The 17,969-nt window shown below is 41.5% G+C and overlaps 1 protein-coding gene across 1 annotated transcript in view; it reads right to left on the bottom strand.

Annotated features, from left to right (window-relative positions):
* RIN3 (Ras and Rab interactor 3) overlaps positions 1-17,969 on the bottom strand; it is a 115,139-nt gene that overhangs the window by 6,660 nt on the left and 90,510 nt on the right. The window contains exons 8-9 of the mRNA XM_089522419.1: positions 14,560-14,691; positions 5,660-5,823 (exon numbers count right to left, since the gene is read on the bottom strand). Of these exons, the coding sequence (XP_089378545.1) occupies positions 5,660-5,823; positions 14,560-14,691 (296 nt within the window). The remainder of the gene's footprint in view (positions 1-5,659; positions 5,824-14,559; positions 14,692-17,969) is intronic.

Here is a 17,969-nt window from a genome sequence, read left to right as displayed (position 1 = left end):
TATTCTTTCTTTTCTGGAAAATTTCCACTGACTGGCTGCTAACAGCTCGCTGGTCTATAGACCATCACTTTGAGTAGCACTAGTCCAAATGATCTCTAAGTCCATTCCAGCTTTATGATTCTATGAGAACTAAAGGTTGTTTAACATTTTCTGAAAGCCATTTTATACGTAATTACAATTCTACCCTGCATATAATTTCCATACTTAGCATCCCCTTCTCTCCCTCTACTGTATCTGTACAAAATGTGCTTTAGAGCATAAGCTCCTTGCAGCCAAGGAGAATCAGAGAATTATAAAATCGTAGAGCCAGAAGAGATCACAAGGACAAAATAGGTTTGTCCTTAGACTCTCCATTCTGCTCCATTCATCTGAGGAAGTAGCTGCAAGCCTACAAAGCTCATGCTACCAGCTTCTTCCTTTGTTAGTCTACAAGTTCCCTTGCATAATGATTTTCCAGGGTAACACAACTTTGTCTTTGAAGTCTATCATTTTTAAAAGGTTATCTTTTGCTGCCACCATATGGTGAAAATGGTTGTCGAATGTTTTCAAGTTGTTTCCTATGTATGGGGACCCTAAGGTGAATGATTTTTGAGACCATAGACTTGGCCATGTAAACTCACTGGGTGACCTTGGGCAAGTCACACTCTCTTAGCCTCAAAGAATGTCAATGGCAAATCCCTTCTGAAGAAACTTGCCAAAAAACCCAAACCCATGATAGTGTCGCCTTAGGGTTGCTGTAAGTTGGAAATTACTTAAAGTCACACAACAACAACAACAACGTGAACCTATCACAGGGCTTTCTTGGCAAACTTTGTTCAGAGAGGGCTTGCCTTTACCCTCCTCTGAGGATGAGAGTGTGTGACTTGCCCAAAGTCACCTAGTGGGTTTCCATGGCTGAGCAGGGATTTGAGTCCAGTATGATTCTACACCATAGACCACTACACCATGTTGGCTTTGGTGGAAAGTTAGGAAACCTTAAACTGATTTGAATCCTAAAGTTTTCATATCTAAAGGGATTTTGAAAAAAAAATAAGAGGGAGGAAGTGGAGGATGGCATGACAGGGTGAGAAGAATTTGCTAAGTCTATTAGGGAAAAAGCTGTGAAAGAAGCAGCAACAATTTTGCTTCTAAAAGCTCTAGGGCTTGTTTAAAAGGTTTCTCTTTAAAAACAAGGAAAACAAAACCCACCATCAACAAACCCCAAAATGCATACTTTCTGGGGGGTTTTCTTTTTGATCTTTCATTCATTTAATGGGTAAAATTGGTTAAATTGTTAGGGCCAACCCTATCAGTAGGCTGACTGGGGCAGCCACCTAGTGGACTCTGAGGGTGAGGGCAGAGATATGGGGAAAATATTTATGTAGAATCATAGAGTTGGAAGAGACCACAAGGGCCATCCAATCCAACCCACCTGCCATGCAGGAAATCACAATCAAAGCATCCCCGACAGATGGCCATCAAGCCTCTGTTTAAAGACCTCCAAGGAAGGAGACTCCACTACACTCCAAGGGAGTGTGTTCCACTGTCCAACAGCCCTTACTGCCAGGAAGGTCCTCCTAATGTTGAGGTGGAATCTCTTTTCCTGGAGCTTGCATCCATTGCTCCGGGTCCTAGTCTCTGGAGCAGCAGAAAACAAGCTTGCTCCCTCCTCAATATGACATCCCTTCAAATATTTAAAAAGGGCTATCATATTACCTCTTAACCTTCTCTTCTCCAGGCTAAACTTCCCCATTTATGTCCTGCCTTTCTTCCAGTGCAGGGCCCAAGGTGGCAAAGAACATTTTAAAAGTACAATATGATTAAAAACTCTTAATATAAAAGTTAAAATACAGTTAAATTAATTGAAAAACACAGGTAAAAAAAGTTAAACAAGCATTACAAGGCATTTAAAACATAAATAAATAAAAACCACCACAGCCCCTCCCCATTAAAAGGTCTGTCTGCTGTCACCAAATGCTTCCATAATTAAAAACATCTTCACAAAAACGTTTATACTCACATACATATACCCACAGGCAACTCACAATGAGTGACACTCTTTCCTTATTAAATATGGGAGTGATCTTCCACTTCCATCATTATTATTTCAAAATGGAACTCACATTAATGGTTTGGCAACAGGCAAATACAAGAATTCCCATACCTTGGATTAAACATAGATCAGAATGGGGACTGCAGTCAAGAAATCAGAAGAAGGCTAGGAATGGCAAGGGCAGTCATGAAGGAACTAGGCAAGATCCTAAAGAGTAAAGATATACAACTGAGCACAAAAGTTAGAAATGTCCAAGCAACTGTATTCCCCATCCCCATATATGGATGTGAGAGCTGGAAAGTAAAGAAAGCAGACAGAAGAAAAATCAACTCATTTGAGATGTGGTGCTGGAGAAGAGCGCTGAGGATAACATGGACAGCCAAGAAGACAAACAAATGGCTCCTTGAACAGATCAGGTCTGAACTCTCCCTGGAAGCCAAAATTATTAAAATAAAACTTTGGCCACATCATGAGAAAGCAGGACTCATTGGAAAAGACAATAATGCTAGGAAAGACGGAGGACAGTAGAACGAGAGAAAGATCCTATGCTAGATTTATAGACTCAGGTAGGGAGATCACAGGACCTGAGCACAGCAATAGAATGATAGAATCATAGAATTAGAAGAGACCGCAAGGGCCATCCAGTCCAACCCCCTGCCATGCAGGAATTCCCAATCAAAGCATTCCCGACAGATGGCCATCCAGCCTCTGTTTAAAGACCTCTAAAGAAGGAGACTTCATCGCACTCCGAGGGAGTGTGTTCCACTGTTGCACAGCTCTTACTGTCAGGAAGTTCCCCCTAATGTTGAGCTGGAATCTCTTTTCCTGTAGCTTGCATCCATTGTTCTATGTTCTAGTCTCTGGAGGAGCAGAAAACAAGCTTGTTCCATCCTCAGTGTGATATCCCTTCAAATGCTTAACTATATCTTCTCCAGGCTAAACATACCCAGCTCCCTAAGTCTCTCCTCATAAGGCATGGTTTCCAGACCCTTCACTATTTTGGTTGCCCTCCTCTGGACAGCTCAACATCCTTTTTCTTAACATCCTTTTTGAATTTGAATTTGAATAGAGGAGAAGAGGGCTTGAAAATGCTCATCAAAAGGGTCGCCATGAGTCAGGGTCAAGTCAAGTCAGTCAACAACAACAACAACAACAAAGTTTGTTTAAGTGAAAAGGGAGAGAATATTTAACTGAAAAACCCTCTGATTTTACATTATTACTTTTATGAGAAAACCAGAACATCTTGTGATTGGGTGGGATATAAATAAATTGTTATATCTCAAGCCCTTCAAGGCTGGAGACATAACCATTTTTATGAGAGCTGAAGGTGTGATGAGGGCGGTATAGTTTCCAGTGCTGGATAGGTTTTTGTTTTGACCTGTTGCTGCATTTTCAGCAATACCAGATGACAATTTGATCAAAGCAGGAAGCAAGACAGTTAATTAGAACTTACATGGAAAGATGGAGTTCCTCTCACCCTCTCATGCCATCCTCCAATTCCTCCCTCTTAGCCTAGGAACAACCACTGAGTGCACTCTGTCCCATGTCCAAGGCTGAGCTTTGGAGAGTGGTTGAATGGAGAGAAAGTTTCCCCTTAAGATTGTAAGACTTAGGCAGGCTCATATGGAGACATAAGGGTTTATAGTCTGGGCCTATACATTTATAGGTAGAGAGCAGCACTCTGAATTGTGCCCAGAAACAGACTAGTAAGCACTGAAGATGTTTCAACAAAGGAGTTGTATGCTTCCTATAAATGGCCCTGGTCAGCAGTCTAGCCACAGCATATTAAACCTTCTGAAATTTCCAAAAGCAGCCCCACATTAAGTACATAACAGTAAGCCAACTGGGATACAATCATGGCATGTATTACTGTGGCCAGATCTGGTTTCTCAATAAATGGGCACAGTTGGTGCACTAGTTTAACTGTACAAACATGCTCCTGGCCACTGCCAAAACCTGGGCATCCAGGTTTAGGGACAAGTCTAAGTCTATGCCCAAATGCTGCTGCTGAATATGCTGACTATTTGGCAGACCTATCTCTCTGTAGGCATCTACTCGGGCACTGAAATAATTAGGAACGGTCCTTCTCTCAGTCCCAAGCATGGTTGGCGGGGATGTAAAAGAAGGTCTTCTCAGTGGCTGCTCCTAGACTCTGGAAATGCCTTCCCAGAGAGACCAGAATGCTGTTGTCTTTCCACTGGCAGGCTAAAATCTTTTTATTCTGAGAGCCTTTTTAGACTGGAGGTGCTGTATTGTTTTCAACAGAAGCAGTTTTAATAGCTTTTTATTTTTAAAAAAAAATGCATTCTATACTTTTAACTTGTTACTTTGTTTTAATACTGTCTTTTAATATTGCAGTTATTTTAATTTTGTTTTAATGTTCATTTTATGGTATGTTTTCAACTGTACTGTTTTTCTAAATTGTAAGCTCCTTTGAGTCCTGATTTTGGGAGGAAAGTGTTATACTACTACAACTACAAAGCTACAAACCTGAAAGTTCAGGAAGGGTGTAACCCCATCCAGCACAGATTGAATCCCAGTGCACACTACACAGCAATCCCTCTTTCCAATGACCCTTGACATTCTGGTTCAGTTCACACATTAAAGCAACCTATCTCTCTCCCTCCACTTTCCATCTTTCCATGTAAGTTTTAATTCACTCTCTTGCTTCCTACTTTGATCAAATTGCCATCTGGTACTGTTCTGAGCAAGGGAAACCTACCAGCTAGAACTGGAAACCATTATCTGAATGTGGTTTCCAATTCTAGAGGTCAGTAGCAGTTTATGGAGATCTAGAGGAACATATATTCCACAGCCCTGTTGGGTGGTAATACAAACCAGTGCATTTCAGCTGCTTAGGCTGATGTATCAGCTGCAACACACTTGGACAGATATAGACAGGCCACAATTACTCTGGTAATATTGACTACTGTTATAGATTGTACATGGGCCTGCATTTGAAGATTGTTTGGTAACTACTATTAGTTTAAAATGCAATTGTCTGGGCTCCATCTACTTTACCTGGCACAGTGGGGACATTTGGAAATGTGACTCTAAAGATGAGCTAAAATACAGACACACTGATGTGAAAACAAACAGTCCAGATTCCAGACTATTGACTGGGGCTAGTATCTACATACAAGGCCCAGTCAATAGTCTGATTGTTTGTCTGACTGAGTATGTCTTTAATGTTGAAAGAACTTCACTGGCTTTTTGCTTAGCACTTGAAACCTTATGTGACACATGACTCTTCAGGAATCTGAAGAACTGCTTGTTTTCACACCAATATGTCTGTATTTTAGCTCATTTTCTCCAGGTGTTTCCACTGTTAGGTAAAGCAGATGAAGTCCAGAGAGTGGCAGCAACACATTGGTGGCTCACCTGACAAAACAATATTATCCTTTCACTCCTGGGCAGAGAAATGTTGAATCTTTCAGGCTTTTAAACTATTTTTTTAAACACAAACCCTGTCATCCACCATATATTATCTATGCAATTTAATCTGTGGGCATTTTTTTATTCTTAAATGCTCTTGAAACTTTACTGAAGAGTGATAAATGCATCTTGTAAATTAATTTAAGAAACAAATAAATACAATGAAAGTGAATGCTCCATTTATCTTCTAACCTGAACAGAGGATCGGGATGCCCTGGCTTTGTTAAGTGTTCTCCGTCTCTCCCACCGATGGATCGAATCCTGAACCTCAGTGCTTAGCTGCCGGGTTACCGTGATCTTATCGTAGCTCTTGATAAGCTCCACCGCTCCGTAGGTAGTGATTAAATAATAAGACCCTATGGAAAATTAAGAAACATTAATCGGGTATTCATTCATTCATTCATTCATTCTTTGACATGTCATGTAACACATAGGACCTTTTCTTCTTAGAATGTCACTGTACTCCTTTTTTGATAAATTTTTTACCAAATGCTCAAATATCTTCTTATGCAAAATGAAAAAGACTTGAGATTAAAAATGAACATGGGAAAAATTAAAACTGACAGATTTGTCTTTTCAGGCCTAGGGCTTTGAGTTTAACTCTTGAAAGAAGTAAGTTTTGAGACTTATGTCTTTGTCTTTATATTTTCAACAAAGGTAAAATGTTTTTATTTGTTTGGGCTACAATTGGCTGAGTTTTACTTATATGATACCTAAGAGTTTTTCCAAGACTTCTTGAGAAATTAAATGTTGTCTGCTAGAGAAAGGGGTCAGTGGCTTCACAAGGGATGGAGGCACCCTAGAGCTCAAGAAGAATTACTTTACTGGTGCTTATTGTTGTTGGGTGCCTTCATGTTGTTTCCAACCTATGGGGATCCTAAGGTGAACCTATCATGGGGTTTCTTGATATGATTTGTTCAGAGGAGGTTTGCCATTGCCATTCTCTGAGGCTCAGAGAGTGTGACTTGCCCAAGGTCACCCAGTGGGTTTACATGGATGAGCCAGAATTTCAACCCTGGTCTCCAGAGTCATAGTTCAACACTCAAGCCACTGTGCCATTGCTAATGGAGTTTCACTGTCCTTTGTCTCAGTCCCAAATGGTCTCAGCCTGCAGTGAAATCCCTCAAAACCAATTAAAATATAGCAGAGACAACATCTTTACAAAATGTAGACCTGTGACTCCAACACCATCTTTCTATCTCCCGTATGATTTTTTAAACATCTTTTGCCTGATGAAGAAGTCAGTGGCGCTTTGAAAGCTTGCATTATAAGTTTTGTATATTTTGCCTGGCCAATAAAATTTATCAGTCTTGCATGAATGCTGTATTTTGCTTTAATTTGCTCTATGGCCAGTACAGCCATTCTTTAATATGTAACTCCCGGAAATTTATATTCCATTCACCCATCTTAGAGCTGCTTTAGAGTTGTCAGCTTTTATCGTTCAGAGATTCCTCATCTTTCAACTGCTATAACACCCAGCATGGTCTTCTTAATGTTTGACTTTGGCAGGTCCATGTGGAGGAGAATTTTGTTAACTTTGGGCCTGCACACAATGCATCTTAAAGGGCCAGAAGCTCTGCCAAAGCTGCACTCTAGTCCTTTAAACAGCATACCTCCAAAGTGACCTGAAGCAGCTTTATTTTGGCATGTCTGTACAGGCGCATAATTTTTGAAGAATTTATGAAGCTTCAGAAATGTCAACACATCTAGGAATGAAGTATGAAAAACCAAATGCAGAAGAAAGTAAAATCATTAGATTTTCCCACCTCCTTAGGGATCATAAACCCTAGACCTATACTGAAATTCTGGATTGTTATCATTTGGAACAGATGACAATTTCTGTCCAGTTCAGTAGACCTGACAAAGTGAAAATCTGCAGTTTTTAACTGTATTAAGATCATATTTAATACTTTCCAACAAATATTTATAAACTAGATTTGGTTATCAAGTTTTTTGAAGAGACAATTAATGCTTCCTGAGCAAGCACGGTGTAGTGGTTTGAACACTGGAAACTCACTTGGTGTTCTTGGGCAAGTCACACTCTCTCAGCCACAGAGGAAGGCAAAGGTAAACCCTCTAAACAAATGTTGCCAAGAAAACCATGTACAGTCGGCCCTTCTTATTCACGGATTTTTTATACACGGATTCAAGCATACACGGTTTGAAAATGTTCAAAAAAGTATAAATTTCAATTGTCAAAACTTGATTTTCCATTTTTTATAAGGGCCACCATTTTGCTATGTCATTATATTCAATGGGACTTGAGCATACACGGATTTTGTTATACACGGGAGATCTTGGAACCAAACCCCAGCGTATAACAAGGCTCCACTGTAATAGGTTTGCCCTAGGGTCATCACACATTGGAAATCACTTGAAGGCACACAACAGCAACAATTAATGCTTCCAGCACATCAGGCACAGCTCAAGAACACAGAGCTAAAGATCTATATGGCAGTAAATGGAAGTGGCCAACAGATGGCACTGGTGCATTATTAAATTCATAGGCAAAGTTCCCTGTTGCACTGCAAGATTTCTCATTTAAAAGATTACAGTATAAGGAACTCTACCTCAGTGTATGCCTTGTCACTAACTACAGCTAGTTAGCACTCTGCATTCTGGTTCCATCTGATTCTGTCTAATTCAAGAGGTACAAATACTTTGAATAATCAAAGCCACAAAAGCCAAAGCTGCCAATGTGGAGGGCCAACTGTACATGTCTCACTAGAAAAGACAACAATACTTGGTAAAGTGGGAAGTAGCAGGGGGGGAAAGGAAGATGCTATTGCAAGTGAATTGATTCCATCAGCCCTGAATTTGCAAGAATATTAATATAGGTGAGTAGGGTTGTTGGTAACAAGAGTTTCTTGACTAATTTGGAGGTCTCCCATTCATAGCGCCACCATAAGTTGAAGCAGACTTGATGGCAGTTAACAACCCCCCCCACGCGCGCATGTGTGTACATGCATACATGTGTACATATCTATGAAGAAAGGATCACACTTCATGTATTTGATGTAAAGGGCTAGAAGTCAGGGGGGGGGGGGAAACCTATGCTACAATAAAATCTTTTAGTCCTGTTCTCTCTGACCCTATTTGGGAGGGGCATGCATGCCATTCTTCTCCCTTTGGGCCATTGCTAGGTATTTATTGCCTAGGTAGCAATATTACCAAAGAGGGCTGCTTGTTTACGCAAGTACCCTGGGAGGCTCTTGGGGCCTGTGGCTGGGTAGCAAATCACTTAAAGAAACAGCTTGTTTTATTAGTATATAATAATTAAAACACAAATTCCTAACTCTTCAAAAATATGTCCACAAGAAGCAGTGGAACAAGTAGATGTTTAAGGACCCAAGTCAGGAAATAACAAACCAGAAGCTGGCACAGTGAAAGTAAAGAGAAAAGAAAAATGGAGGGGGGGGGGGACACACACATAAAATTAGCATGTGTTTTCAGCACTGTTGCAACGTCTCCGGTGTGAAGGTAGCTGATGCAGTTTTGCCTTTATAATTAATTAAATCTATCCAATCCTGAGAGGAATAGATGTAGTATTGCATGGGAGCTCACTTTATGCTTCATCGAACTCACAGGTTTCAGCATGTAGATTGTACATTTCTATATCACTTTATCAGTGAACTCAGCAGTCTCTAAGCGGTTTACAATCTGTAAGCCAATTGCCCCCAACAAGCTGCGTAATTATTTTACTAACCAACGAAAGGATGGAAGCCTGAGTCAACCTTGGAGCCCTGGGATCAAACTCACAACCTTGTGGCTGCAGTACCGGCATTTTAACTACTGTACTACCAGAGCTCCCTGATTTTAGTGTTGGAAAAGATCTTAGATATAATTTACTTTAACCAACCTCCTAAAAGATGGCCAATATTCTGCACTTGGATACTTAACTAAGTCATCTCTCCTAGCTTAATCCCCAAACGTGATGGAAACATCTTTCACCCATGTTCGGATCTCTGGCAGACTGGACCTTATTCTCCATTAGATGATGCTCAGAAAAGTAGGTTGGAAGGGAAGGTATAATCATGGCAATAGTGTCACAGTTGTGATTGAGGGCTTTATAATTCAATCTGCCACAATAGAGATATTTTAGTAATTGCACAGTGCCAGCAGGCATGTTTTTCCATTCTTTACCTCACAAAACGAGAAAACCTCTTAACCTGTGTGTGCTTTGCATGTGTGAAATGACACAGAAGAGATCGGGTAGCACTACAGTTAGTTGTGCAATAATGCGAGAAAGCATTATTGTGCCACTTTTATTCCAGTACTTTTGCAAGTGTGTGATATCCCTTGATCTTAAAATGGTATGTTTCCATCTACTCAAACAGTGCTATTTTAACAGTTTGTTTGTGCTATGTATCATTGTGTGATAACACCCTAAGTAGTAACAGTGGATATGGAAAAGTTACAGATGGGTAAATCTGGGTAACTGTTCCACATTTGCAATCATTTGTTAGTCAAAATTGTGTAACTTCCTCTCCTTACTTTATTGAGTATCAGTTGAATAGGAATAATAATAATAATAATAATAATAATAATAATAATAATACTTTATTTATATACCGCTTTTCCAATGATCAAAGCGGTGTACAGCAAGAATATAGGTACATACAGGTTAAAAGTATAAAATCCACAAATCTCAATATACATAAAAACACACAGCCAAAAATCTTTTCAGTCAATGATGTGCAAGTCTATCAAGAATAGTGACTACAGAGAGTCAGATGGATATGCCAGTCGGAATAAATGTGTCTTCAGAGCCTTTTTAAAGGCATCCAAAGTGGAGCAAGCTCAGATTTCATCAGGAAGATTATTCCAGAGAGTAGGTGCTGTTGATGTGTATGACCTCTTGTGAGTTGTTGACAACCTCACTCTCGGACATTCTAATAAAAATTTCCCTGATGTTCTGAGAGTGCGGGGCGGATTATGTGGGAGAAGGCGCTCCTTCAAGTAGCTTGTGCCCAAGCCATGTAAGGCTTTATAGTTAATAACCGACACTTTGTATTGGGCCCGGAAGCTGATGGGCAGCCAGTGAAGAGATTTTAGTACCGGGGTTATATGGTCTGCCCTAGATGTTCCAGCGACCAGCCTGGCTGCCGCATTTTGCACTAACTGAAGCTTCCGGACCTGGTACAAAGGTAGCCCCATGTAGAGCGCATTACAGAAATCTAACCGAGAGGTTACCAGTGCGTGTACTACCGTTTCAAGGTACTTTTGGTCCAAACAGGGATGCAGCTGACATATCAGCCGAAGCTGATACCAAGCACTCTTGGCCATCACATCCACCTGGGATGACAGTTGTAGGGATGAGTCCAAGAGTACTCCCAAACTGCGAACTTTGTCCTTTAGGGGGAGAATAACCTCGTCTAGGACTGGATGACAAATTTCCCTGCCTGGACTTGGGGTACCTATCACTAGTACCTCTGTTTTCTCCAGATTCAGCCTGAGTCTGTTTTCTCTCATCCAGCCCATTACTGACTCCAGCCAGGCATCCAGAGGAGAGATGCCATCCTTAGTCATTGTATCAGTTGGAGACATGGAGAGATAGATCTGGGTGTCATCAGCGTACTGATAACACCAAGCCCCATGTCTCCGGATGATCTCTCCCAGCGGTTTCATGTAAGTGTTAAACAGCATGGGGGATAAAATGGTGGGACGCCAGATGTTAGCTCCCTTTTACGGGAGCAGCAATCCCCCAACTGCCCTCTCAATCACCTTGCCCAAAAATGGTAAGAGAGCAACTGGTCTATAATTGTTTCTCAGCAGGGGATCAAGGGAGGGTTTTTTCAAGATCGGTTTTACTATTGCCTGCTTCAAGGCAGTTGGAAATATACCCTCCCGAAGAGATGCATTAATGATAAGATGTAATGGTGTTTTCATTGCATCTCCTCCCTGAACAATCAACCAAGAAGGGCAAGGGTCGAGAGCGCACGTCGTCCTCCTTACACTTCCAAGGAGCTTGTCCATGTCATCGGTACATACAGACTCAAAGTGATCCAGAATAATCTTGTTTCCAGAGTCACTGGATACCTCTCTTATTGATTCTGTCAAAAAAACAGCATCAAGATCAGCCCTTATCTGAGAGATTTTATCGGCGAAGAAATCGTTAAAAGCATCACAGCAGGCTGTAGTTGGTTCTAATAAAGGGTTCAGGGTGGTTGGTACTTGAGTTAATTCCCTGACCCCCCTGAACAGCTCTGCTGGACGAGACTCCGCCGACGCAATCCGTGCAGCATTGAATGAATTCTTTGCTGCACTGATTGCCACTCCGTAGGAACGTAACATGTTCTTATGAAGCGTCTTATCAGATATGCGCTGATGTTTCTGCCAGTAACGCTCTAGTCGTTGTGCAGCCCACTTCATCTGGTGTAGGTCTTTAGTGTACCAGGGTCTTCTGTTTGAAGCGGGCTGGTAAGGATGCTCGGGAGCGACACTGTCTATTACCCCGGTAAAGTTCTTATTCCAATTATTAACCAGGGATTCGACAGAGTCGCCATTGTTCCCAAACATAATTCCCTCTAGGGCATCTTGGAACCTTTTGGGTTCCATCAGCCTTCGAGGACAGACCATTCTAATGGGTCCTCCACCCCCGAGGGGTTTTTGGATTGTGGCGTTCAGTCCCACCTTGATCAGAAAATGATCCGTCCATGACATGGGGGAGATATCAGTTATCTCCGACCATGGATATTCCCAGTCCGTACTGAATACCACATCGAGAGTATTACCAGCACAGTGTGTAGGGCCCTGGACCAATTGGGACAGGCCCATGGCTATCATGGAATCCATGAACTGCCGAGCCTCACCTGTCAGATCTGATAAGCCAGCCTCGAAGGGGATGTTGAGGTCCCCCAGGACAAGAAGCCTGGGGGACTCCAGCACCAGCTCCGAGACTAGCTGTGTCAGCTTGGCCAGGGAGTCTGTTAGGCTACGGGGTGGATGGTAGACCAACAGAATCCCCAGACTGTCCTTGGCCTTTAGGGTCAGGTAAATACATTTGATGTGCATCAGTTTCGGAACCGGGTTTCTGGTCAAGGTGATGTTACCTCTATGGACGACAGCCACTCCTCCCCCTCGCCCACTTTCCCTGACCTGCTCCTTCACTACATACCCAGCTGGGAGAGTTTTAGCCCAGGTCACACAGCTATCTTTCCCCCAGCCAGGTCTCTGTGATGCATGCTAGGTTGGCATTCGTTTCTTCTATTAGGTCATACAAGATGTGTGACTTGTTCTTCACCGACCTAGCATTGCACAGGAGCAAGGAAGAAGGAGGTCCTTTCTGTTAGTGATCAAAACATGGGCAAATGACGTTTCTGTCAGGCTTGGTAGGGTAGCGCCAGGAAAGGTTATGAAGGGCTGGTACAGAACAGCAAAAAGTGCTGGCTTCCCAGTGGCTTGAGGACATGGTGTCTGCATGCCGCACACCACAACTCTGCCTCCAAGCTGGTGTCACACCAGCAGTACTGCAGTGTTTCGGTGGTGTGTTGGTTAGATGCCTCATGTCACCAAAATGTGGAAAAACTGCCACCGCAGTGGCAAAGGCACCTTTTTCCCAGTGCAAAAAGCTTTGTACTGCTTCTTTTTGCACAGGGAAAATGCCAGATTGGGGCCGTCGCATGCAGTTGCCTCAGCCCTGATCCAGTGATCAAAGGGGTGGCCAGAAGCTGCTCCTTCGAGTCGGTCTGTTTCACCCTTTAGTTTACTTCACTCAGGCGCAGTACAGACCACCGAAAAATGGCGGTCTGCCAGCTCCTGTTTTTCCTCCATAGGGAAGCCACAGTTGCCAAACCATGTGGGTTCTTTTAAAGCTACAGGAGTGGTGTAACATGTGCACCACTGGTGCACTGGTTATGTAAGCGCTGCACAGTAATGTGCAGATGCTGCACGGCGCTTATGTAACAATGGCAGCATCCATGTATACAGGGCACTGCCATTGTTACGGTGCCATGCCGTACTAGGGTTAAGGTCTGTGCGGTTGCTGCACAGTCCCTTAACTGTAATACGGTGCCAGCAAGGTGCTTTAGCACCGTGTGTACCGCGCCTAAGTAGCTGATACAGAATACCACCCAGAATTTATTAATAACTGATGTTATTTACAGCCATACATTTCTTTATTTAGCAATGGTAGTGGAGCCATCAGTTTGTCTTCCAATGCTCCACACCAAGCAATGTAAACATCCCAGATTATTTTGCCTCCAAAGCCCCCACTTTGCACAGGGCTATACCCATAGAAGAGTAATAGGTGGAGGGAAAGTTATCATAAAAAATGAGCAGTAATTTTAGAAAAGTAAAATTTTCTAAGGGCTGAAACTGTCTGTCCGAAAAGGCCAATTCATAGTCTCTTAACCATCTTTAGCTATGAAGTGGTCATAGACTTGCTTAGCAGCCCAAAACAAGATTTACATTAATAAACTGATGCATGGGCCAACAGCATTTCCTCATCTGCTACTCTAGAACCATTAATCTATCCTGTGACCCTGGTTCTCCACTGGATAGACCCAGTGGCCATGTTTTCTAATGCCACTGTATAGCTGGCTACCATCTTGTTAGACAGTATGGCTACTGAGATCAGATTTCAGCAGCCCACAGAAGAAGCACAGGTGAGAGAGAAAGTTGGTAATTATCCCTTCCAAATGACAAGCAAAACCATGATTAGATATATTTTTGACTACAGCTTCCAGAACTCCTCTCACCTCCAGCTATCTGACTGAGATGGTTTGTGGAACTGTAGTCCAAAATAAACCAAACCAAACAAAAACAAACAAAACAAAAACAAACAAAAAAGATTAGATAGATAGATAGATAGATAGATAGATAGATAGATAGATAGATAAAGGTTTCCAAGCTCTGGGAGAACCTTGGTCAAATAAAAAGTTGAGATACAAATGTATAAAAGTAGGTCCAAGGTAACCCATTAGAAGTTGGTAGCTCCCCATCCTTAGGGTCGCGGATACACCCCAGGGTTTAATGTGAACTTTAAAATTTTTAAACTAAAGTTAAGAGCTTTCTTGTGACCCATAATGAGATAAACAAACAAATGCCAACATCATCCTTGGCTACAGCCACAGATCAGATCTCTTCCGTACCTTCCCCCAGCTGCAGAGCAGGATCCATAAGCTCCATCATATACTCTACATTCAGAAGCACTTCCATCAAATCACTGCGGGCCAGAACATACATGAGCACTGGAAGGAAATCATCTGCCCCATAAGGCTTTCCTGAAACAAAAAGAAAGAAATTTAAACCTCTGCAAGCTACGTGCAGCAGGAGGGAAAAAGCCAGCCAGCTGCACAAGGCCAAAAATGCACCTCCATATGTACAATCTCAGCACCAGGTCCATGTGTGAACTAGCCCTTATCAGAGCCTTTGGTGAGCATCTGGCTTTGTATAGCTGCCAAAATACACATCAGAAATAGGATGGGATTGATGATGTCAATGTGCAAATTGATTTGGCAGCAATGCAGCTTTTAAGCCTAGCCTGCTGGCTCTGTTATTATAAAGAAAGGAAAAGGAAAAGAGTTTTCTCTTTGGGTGAAATTATGCTATGAAAGTAATTTAAGAACAGTGCATGGAAATATTGCCTATTTAGGACTTTAACTCCTGGAATCCCCAGCCAATGCCATGCTAGCTGTGGGGTACTGACAACCATAGTACAAGACACATCTTTTTCAAGGTCTTTCGAAGAACGTAGGCTGCATATTCCAATTTGGCAGGGAGAGTCCTAGTTAATCCTCTGCTGTCCCACTTTCTTGGCTGCCTTTAAAATGCCCTGGTTTCTTTCTCCCTCTTCCACTTTTGCCCTTTTGTCCCTGACTTATTGCTGTAAGCTGAGTCAAAATACAAAGCAGTTTGCACTCAGTTAACTCAACAGGAGGAAGATTCTTGCCCTTCCTAAACTTGGAACATACATTCAGAACAAATACCTCTCTAGGCACCTGCCAGCTCTGCTTAGACTGTCCCTACTGCTTTCCAAATGATCAGGCAAGATACAAAGTGGGGGGAATGCTGTACTAAATGCTACAGCGCCTCACCACACTAAGTGATCTCACATTTCGATAAGTATTTTGGAAAAGGTCCATACATTTGGCAACATGCAGATTTACTTCAGTGGGAAGTCAATGCTTAACTACTGCCGTGAAAAAATGAGAATATCTCAAGCTGGAAACAGCAATTTTTATGAGAGAAAAAAGTTGGAACAGAACAAGTAGTGAAGAAGAGTATATGTCAACCTGTTGCTATTTTGTCCAACAACTCCAGGTGTTTGGGTTTTTTTTTTAAAAATATTCAAAACCATGCAAACTTAGGGTGTTTCCACATAACACAATTATAGTGCTATGATTACACTTTAACTACCTCTGATATAGGCCATGTCCCAAGCCGCATCATGAAAGGCGGTGGACCCAAGCTGCCAGGAATGAAACAGAGGGAGCAGCATTAGTATATTCAGTCTCAATTCCTTTCTTTATATCACTGGAGTTCTACACAGACTGAATGCTCAAATAGGGACAATGATTCATCTACGAGGAATATATAACAAAGCTCCTCTAAAATTTGCACCAGTGAATTTGGTCTCATGGTAGAAATAGTCCCTTAATTTCTGAAATGTTATCACTGGCCACAGTTCAACAACGACTTAAATATTCTTAGGTCTACTGAAATCAATAGGCTTAAGCATGCTTAGCTGTGCACTGGATTGTGTCCATTGGCTCTTTACAAGTATTTCATGTGGTAAAACTTCCCTTATATGTCAGGCAAAGTCAACAGGGCATATTTCTTGATGCTGAGAATTCTACCAAGCTGGAGCTGTGTGTATAAATGTTTTTCTGTTCTTCATCCAAAAATTTATACTTTAAACAAGCCGAAGAATATAGACAGAGAAGTAAAGCCAGCTTGGTTAAAACAAAGTGGCAAAGACTCAGTGAGTATTAAGACTCCTTTTATAAACTGAATTGTATGTTGTTATACACATAGTCCTGACATTCTGGGAGTTGTGTTTCCTGATTTACAGAACCAGAAAAGTGGCTTCATTGTTCAATGAGTGCTAGGCAGTATGTTTCTCTACACAGTGTTACTGTTTTCTGCTGTATAGAGGAAGTATCAGGTGGGTGCAGATGGAGGGCCAAAATACATTTCTTAGAAACAGGCATCAATGAATGCTCAGGGTCAGCAGTTAATGTAGCCAACAAATTTCTTAGGATCTGTCCAGTTGAAACAGAAAGTGTTGATTCCGTCAGCCAAAGTTGTACTGAGCGCCAGAATTTCACGGACATGTCATAAAAGTATGGAACCGAAATGTGACAGAGACCACCACTTGGTCATATCCTCAATCACAGTATCTTTTCTGCACAACAGAGATCAGAGTTTGTAAAAGTTTCTTTTTTAGAGTACAATTCCCATGGTGCCACATTGGCCATGTCATTGTCTAAATCACAACAGTTTTTCCAAGCACTGGGATGTCAGAGCTGGAATGTATCAGAGCTTAGATGACAGCGGTCCGCTTAGAGGTCACTTAAGACCACCAGAAAACACATATTTTATATTATTATATTAATAATTTTATGGTTGGGGGTTACAACATGAGGAACTGTATTAAAAGGTCACAGCATTAGGAAGGTTGACAATCACTGGCTTCGAATAATGAATTTTTAAAAATCCATTACATTTCTCATTGCACTTAATAACCTCAACCTAGAGGTTATTAAGTACTTGGTACTGTTATTTTTGTCAAGAAAGTAACTCATCCAATCACTTGTTACTAACAAACTGCTATTCATTTATTTTTGTTTCATCAGTCAATCAATCAATCAATCAATCAATCAATAGCCTACCTTTCTCCCAGGAAGGGATCCAGAGTGGCATACAAAGTTTTAAAAGAACAACATGATTAAAAACTTCTTATTACAAAAGTTAAAACACAATTAAATTAAATTTCTACTTTAAAAAACACAAAAACATGCTTAACAACATAAAATAAAAACCCTACATCCTTCTTAAAAGTCATTTGCTGCAACACACTAAAACCCAAAGCTTCCTTAAATAAAAAGGTCTTTACCTGCTGGAGAGGGTCAGCCAGACCTCCCAGTGGAGGGAATGCCATAACTTAGGAGCAGTCAATCAAAAGACTTACTGCATTGAAAAATATTGGAAAATATTCTGTGGTTCTTCCAGCTCTGAGGCATGTAGAGAAAAACCCTATACTCCCCTAAACCCTTTCTCATAGCAAACACTAATTCAATTAACTCAAGTGCATACCCTGTGCCATTTTTTGGAACAGTCATTCTAGCAAGAAAGTCCTTTCCCCATACACTCCCTCTACCTCCTTCTTTGGATTTTAACACATGAGGCTAAAGGCAGGATAAAAGCTTTTTTGGCAAGTACTTATTACATGTTTTTGTGTCCATCCTACTGCTGCCCTGCATTCTATCTTTTACTTGTAGCCTTTTAATTGATGGGGAAAACCCATCAATAGCTCTATTATAATGCAGCTGCACAGGTG

This window comes from Sceloporus occidentalis, unplaced genomic scaffold, assembly GCF_023333645.1.
Source record: "Sceloporus occidentalis isolate IW3139 unplaced genomic scaffold, rSceOcc1.0.p SCAF_4, whole genome shotgun sequence".
NCBI lineage: Eukaryota > Metazoa > Chordata > Lepidosauria > Squamata > Phrynosomatidae > Sceloporus > Sceloporus occidentalis.
This window is presented reverse-complemented; position numbering and strand designations above follow the sequence as displayed.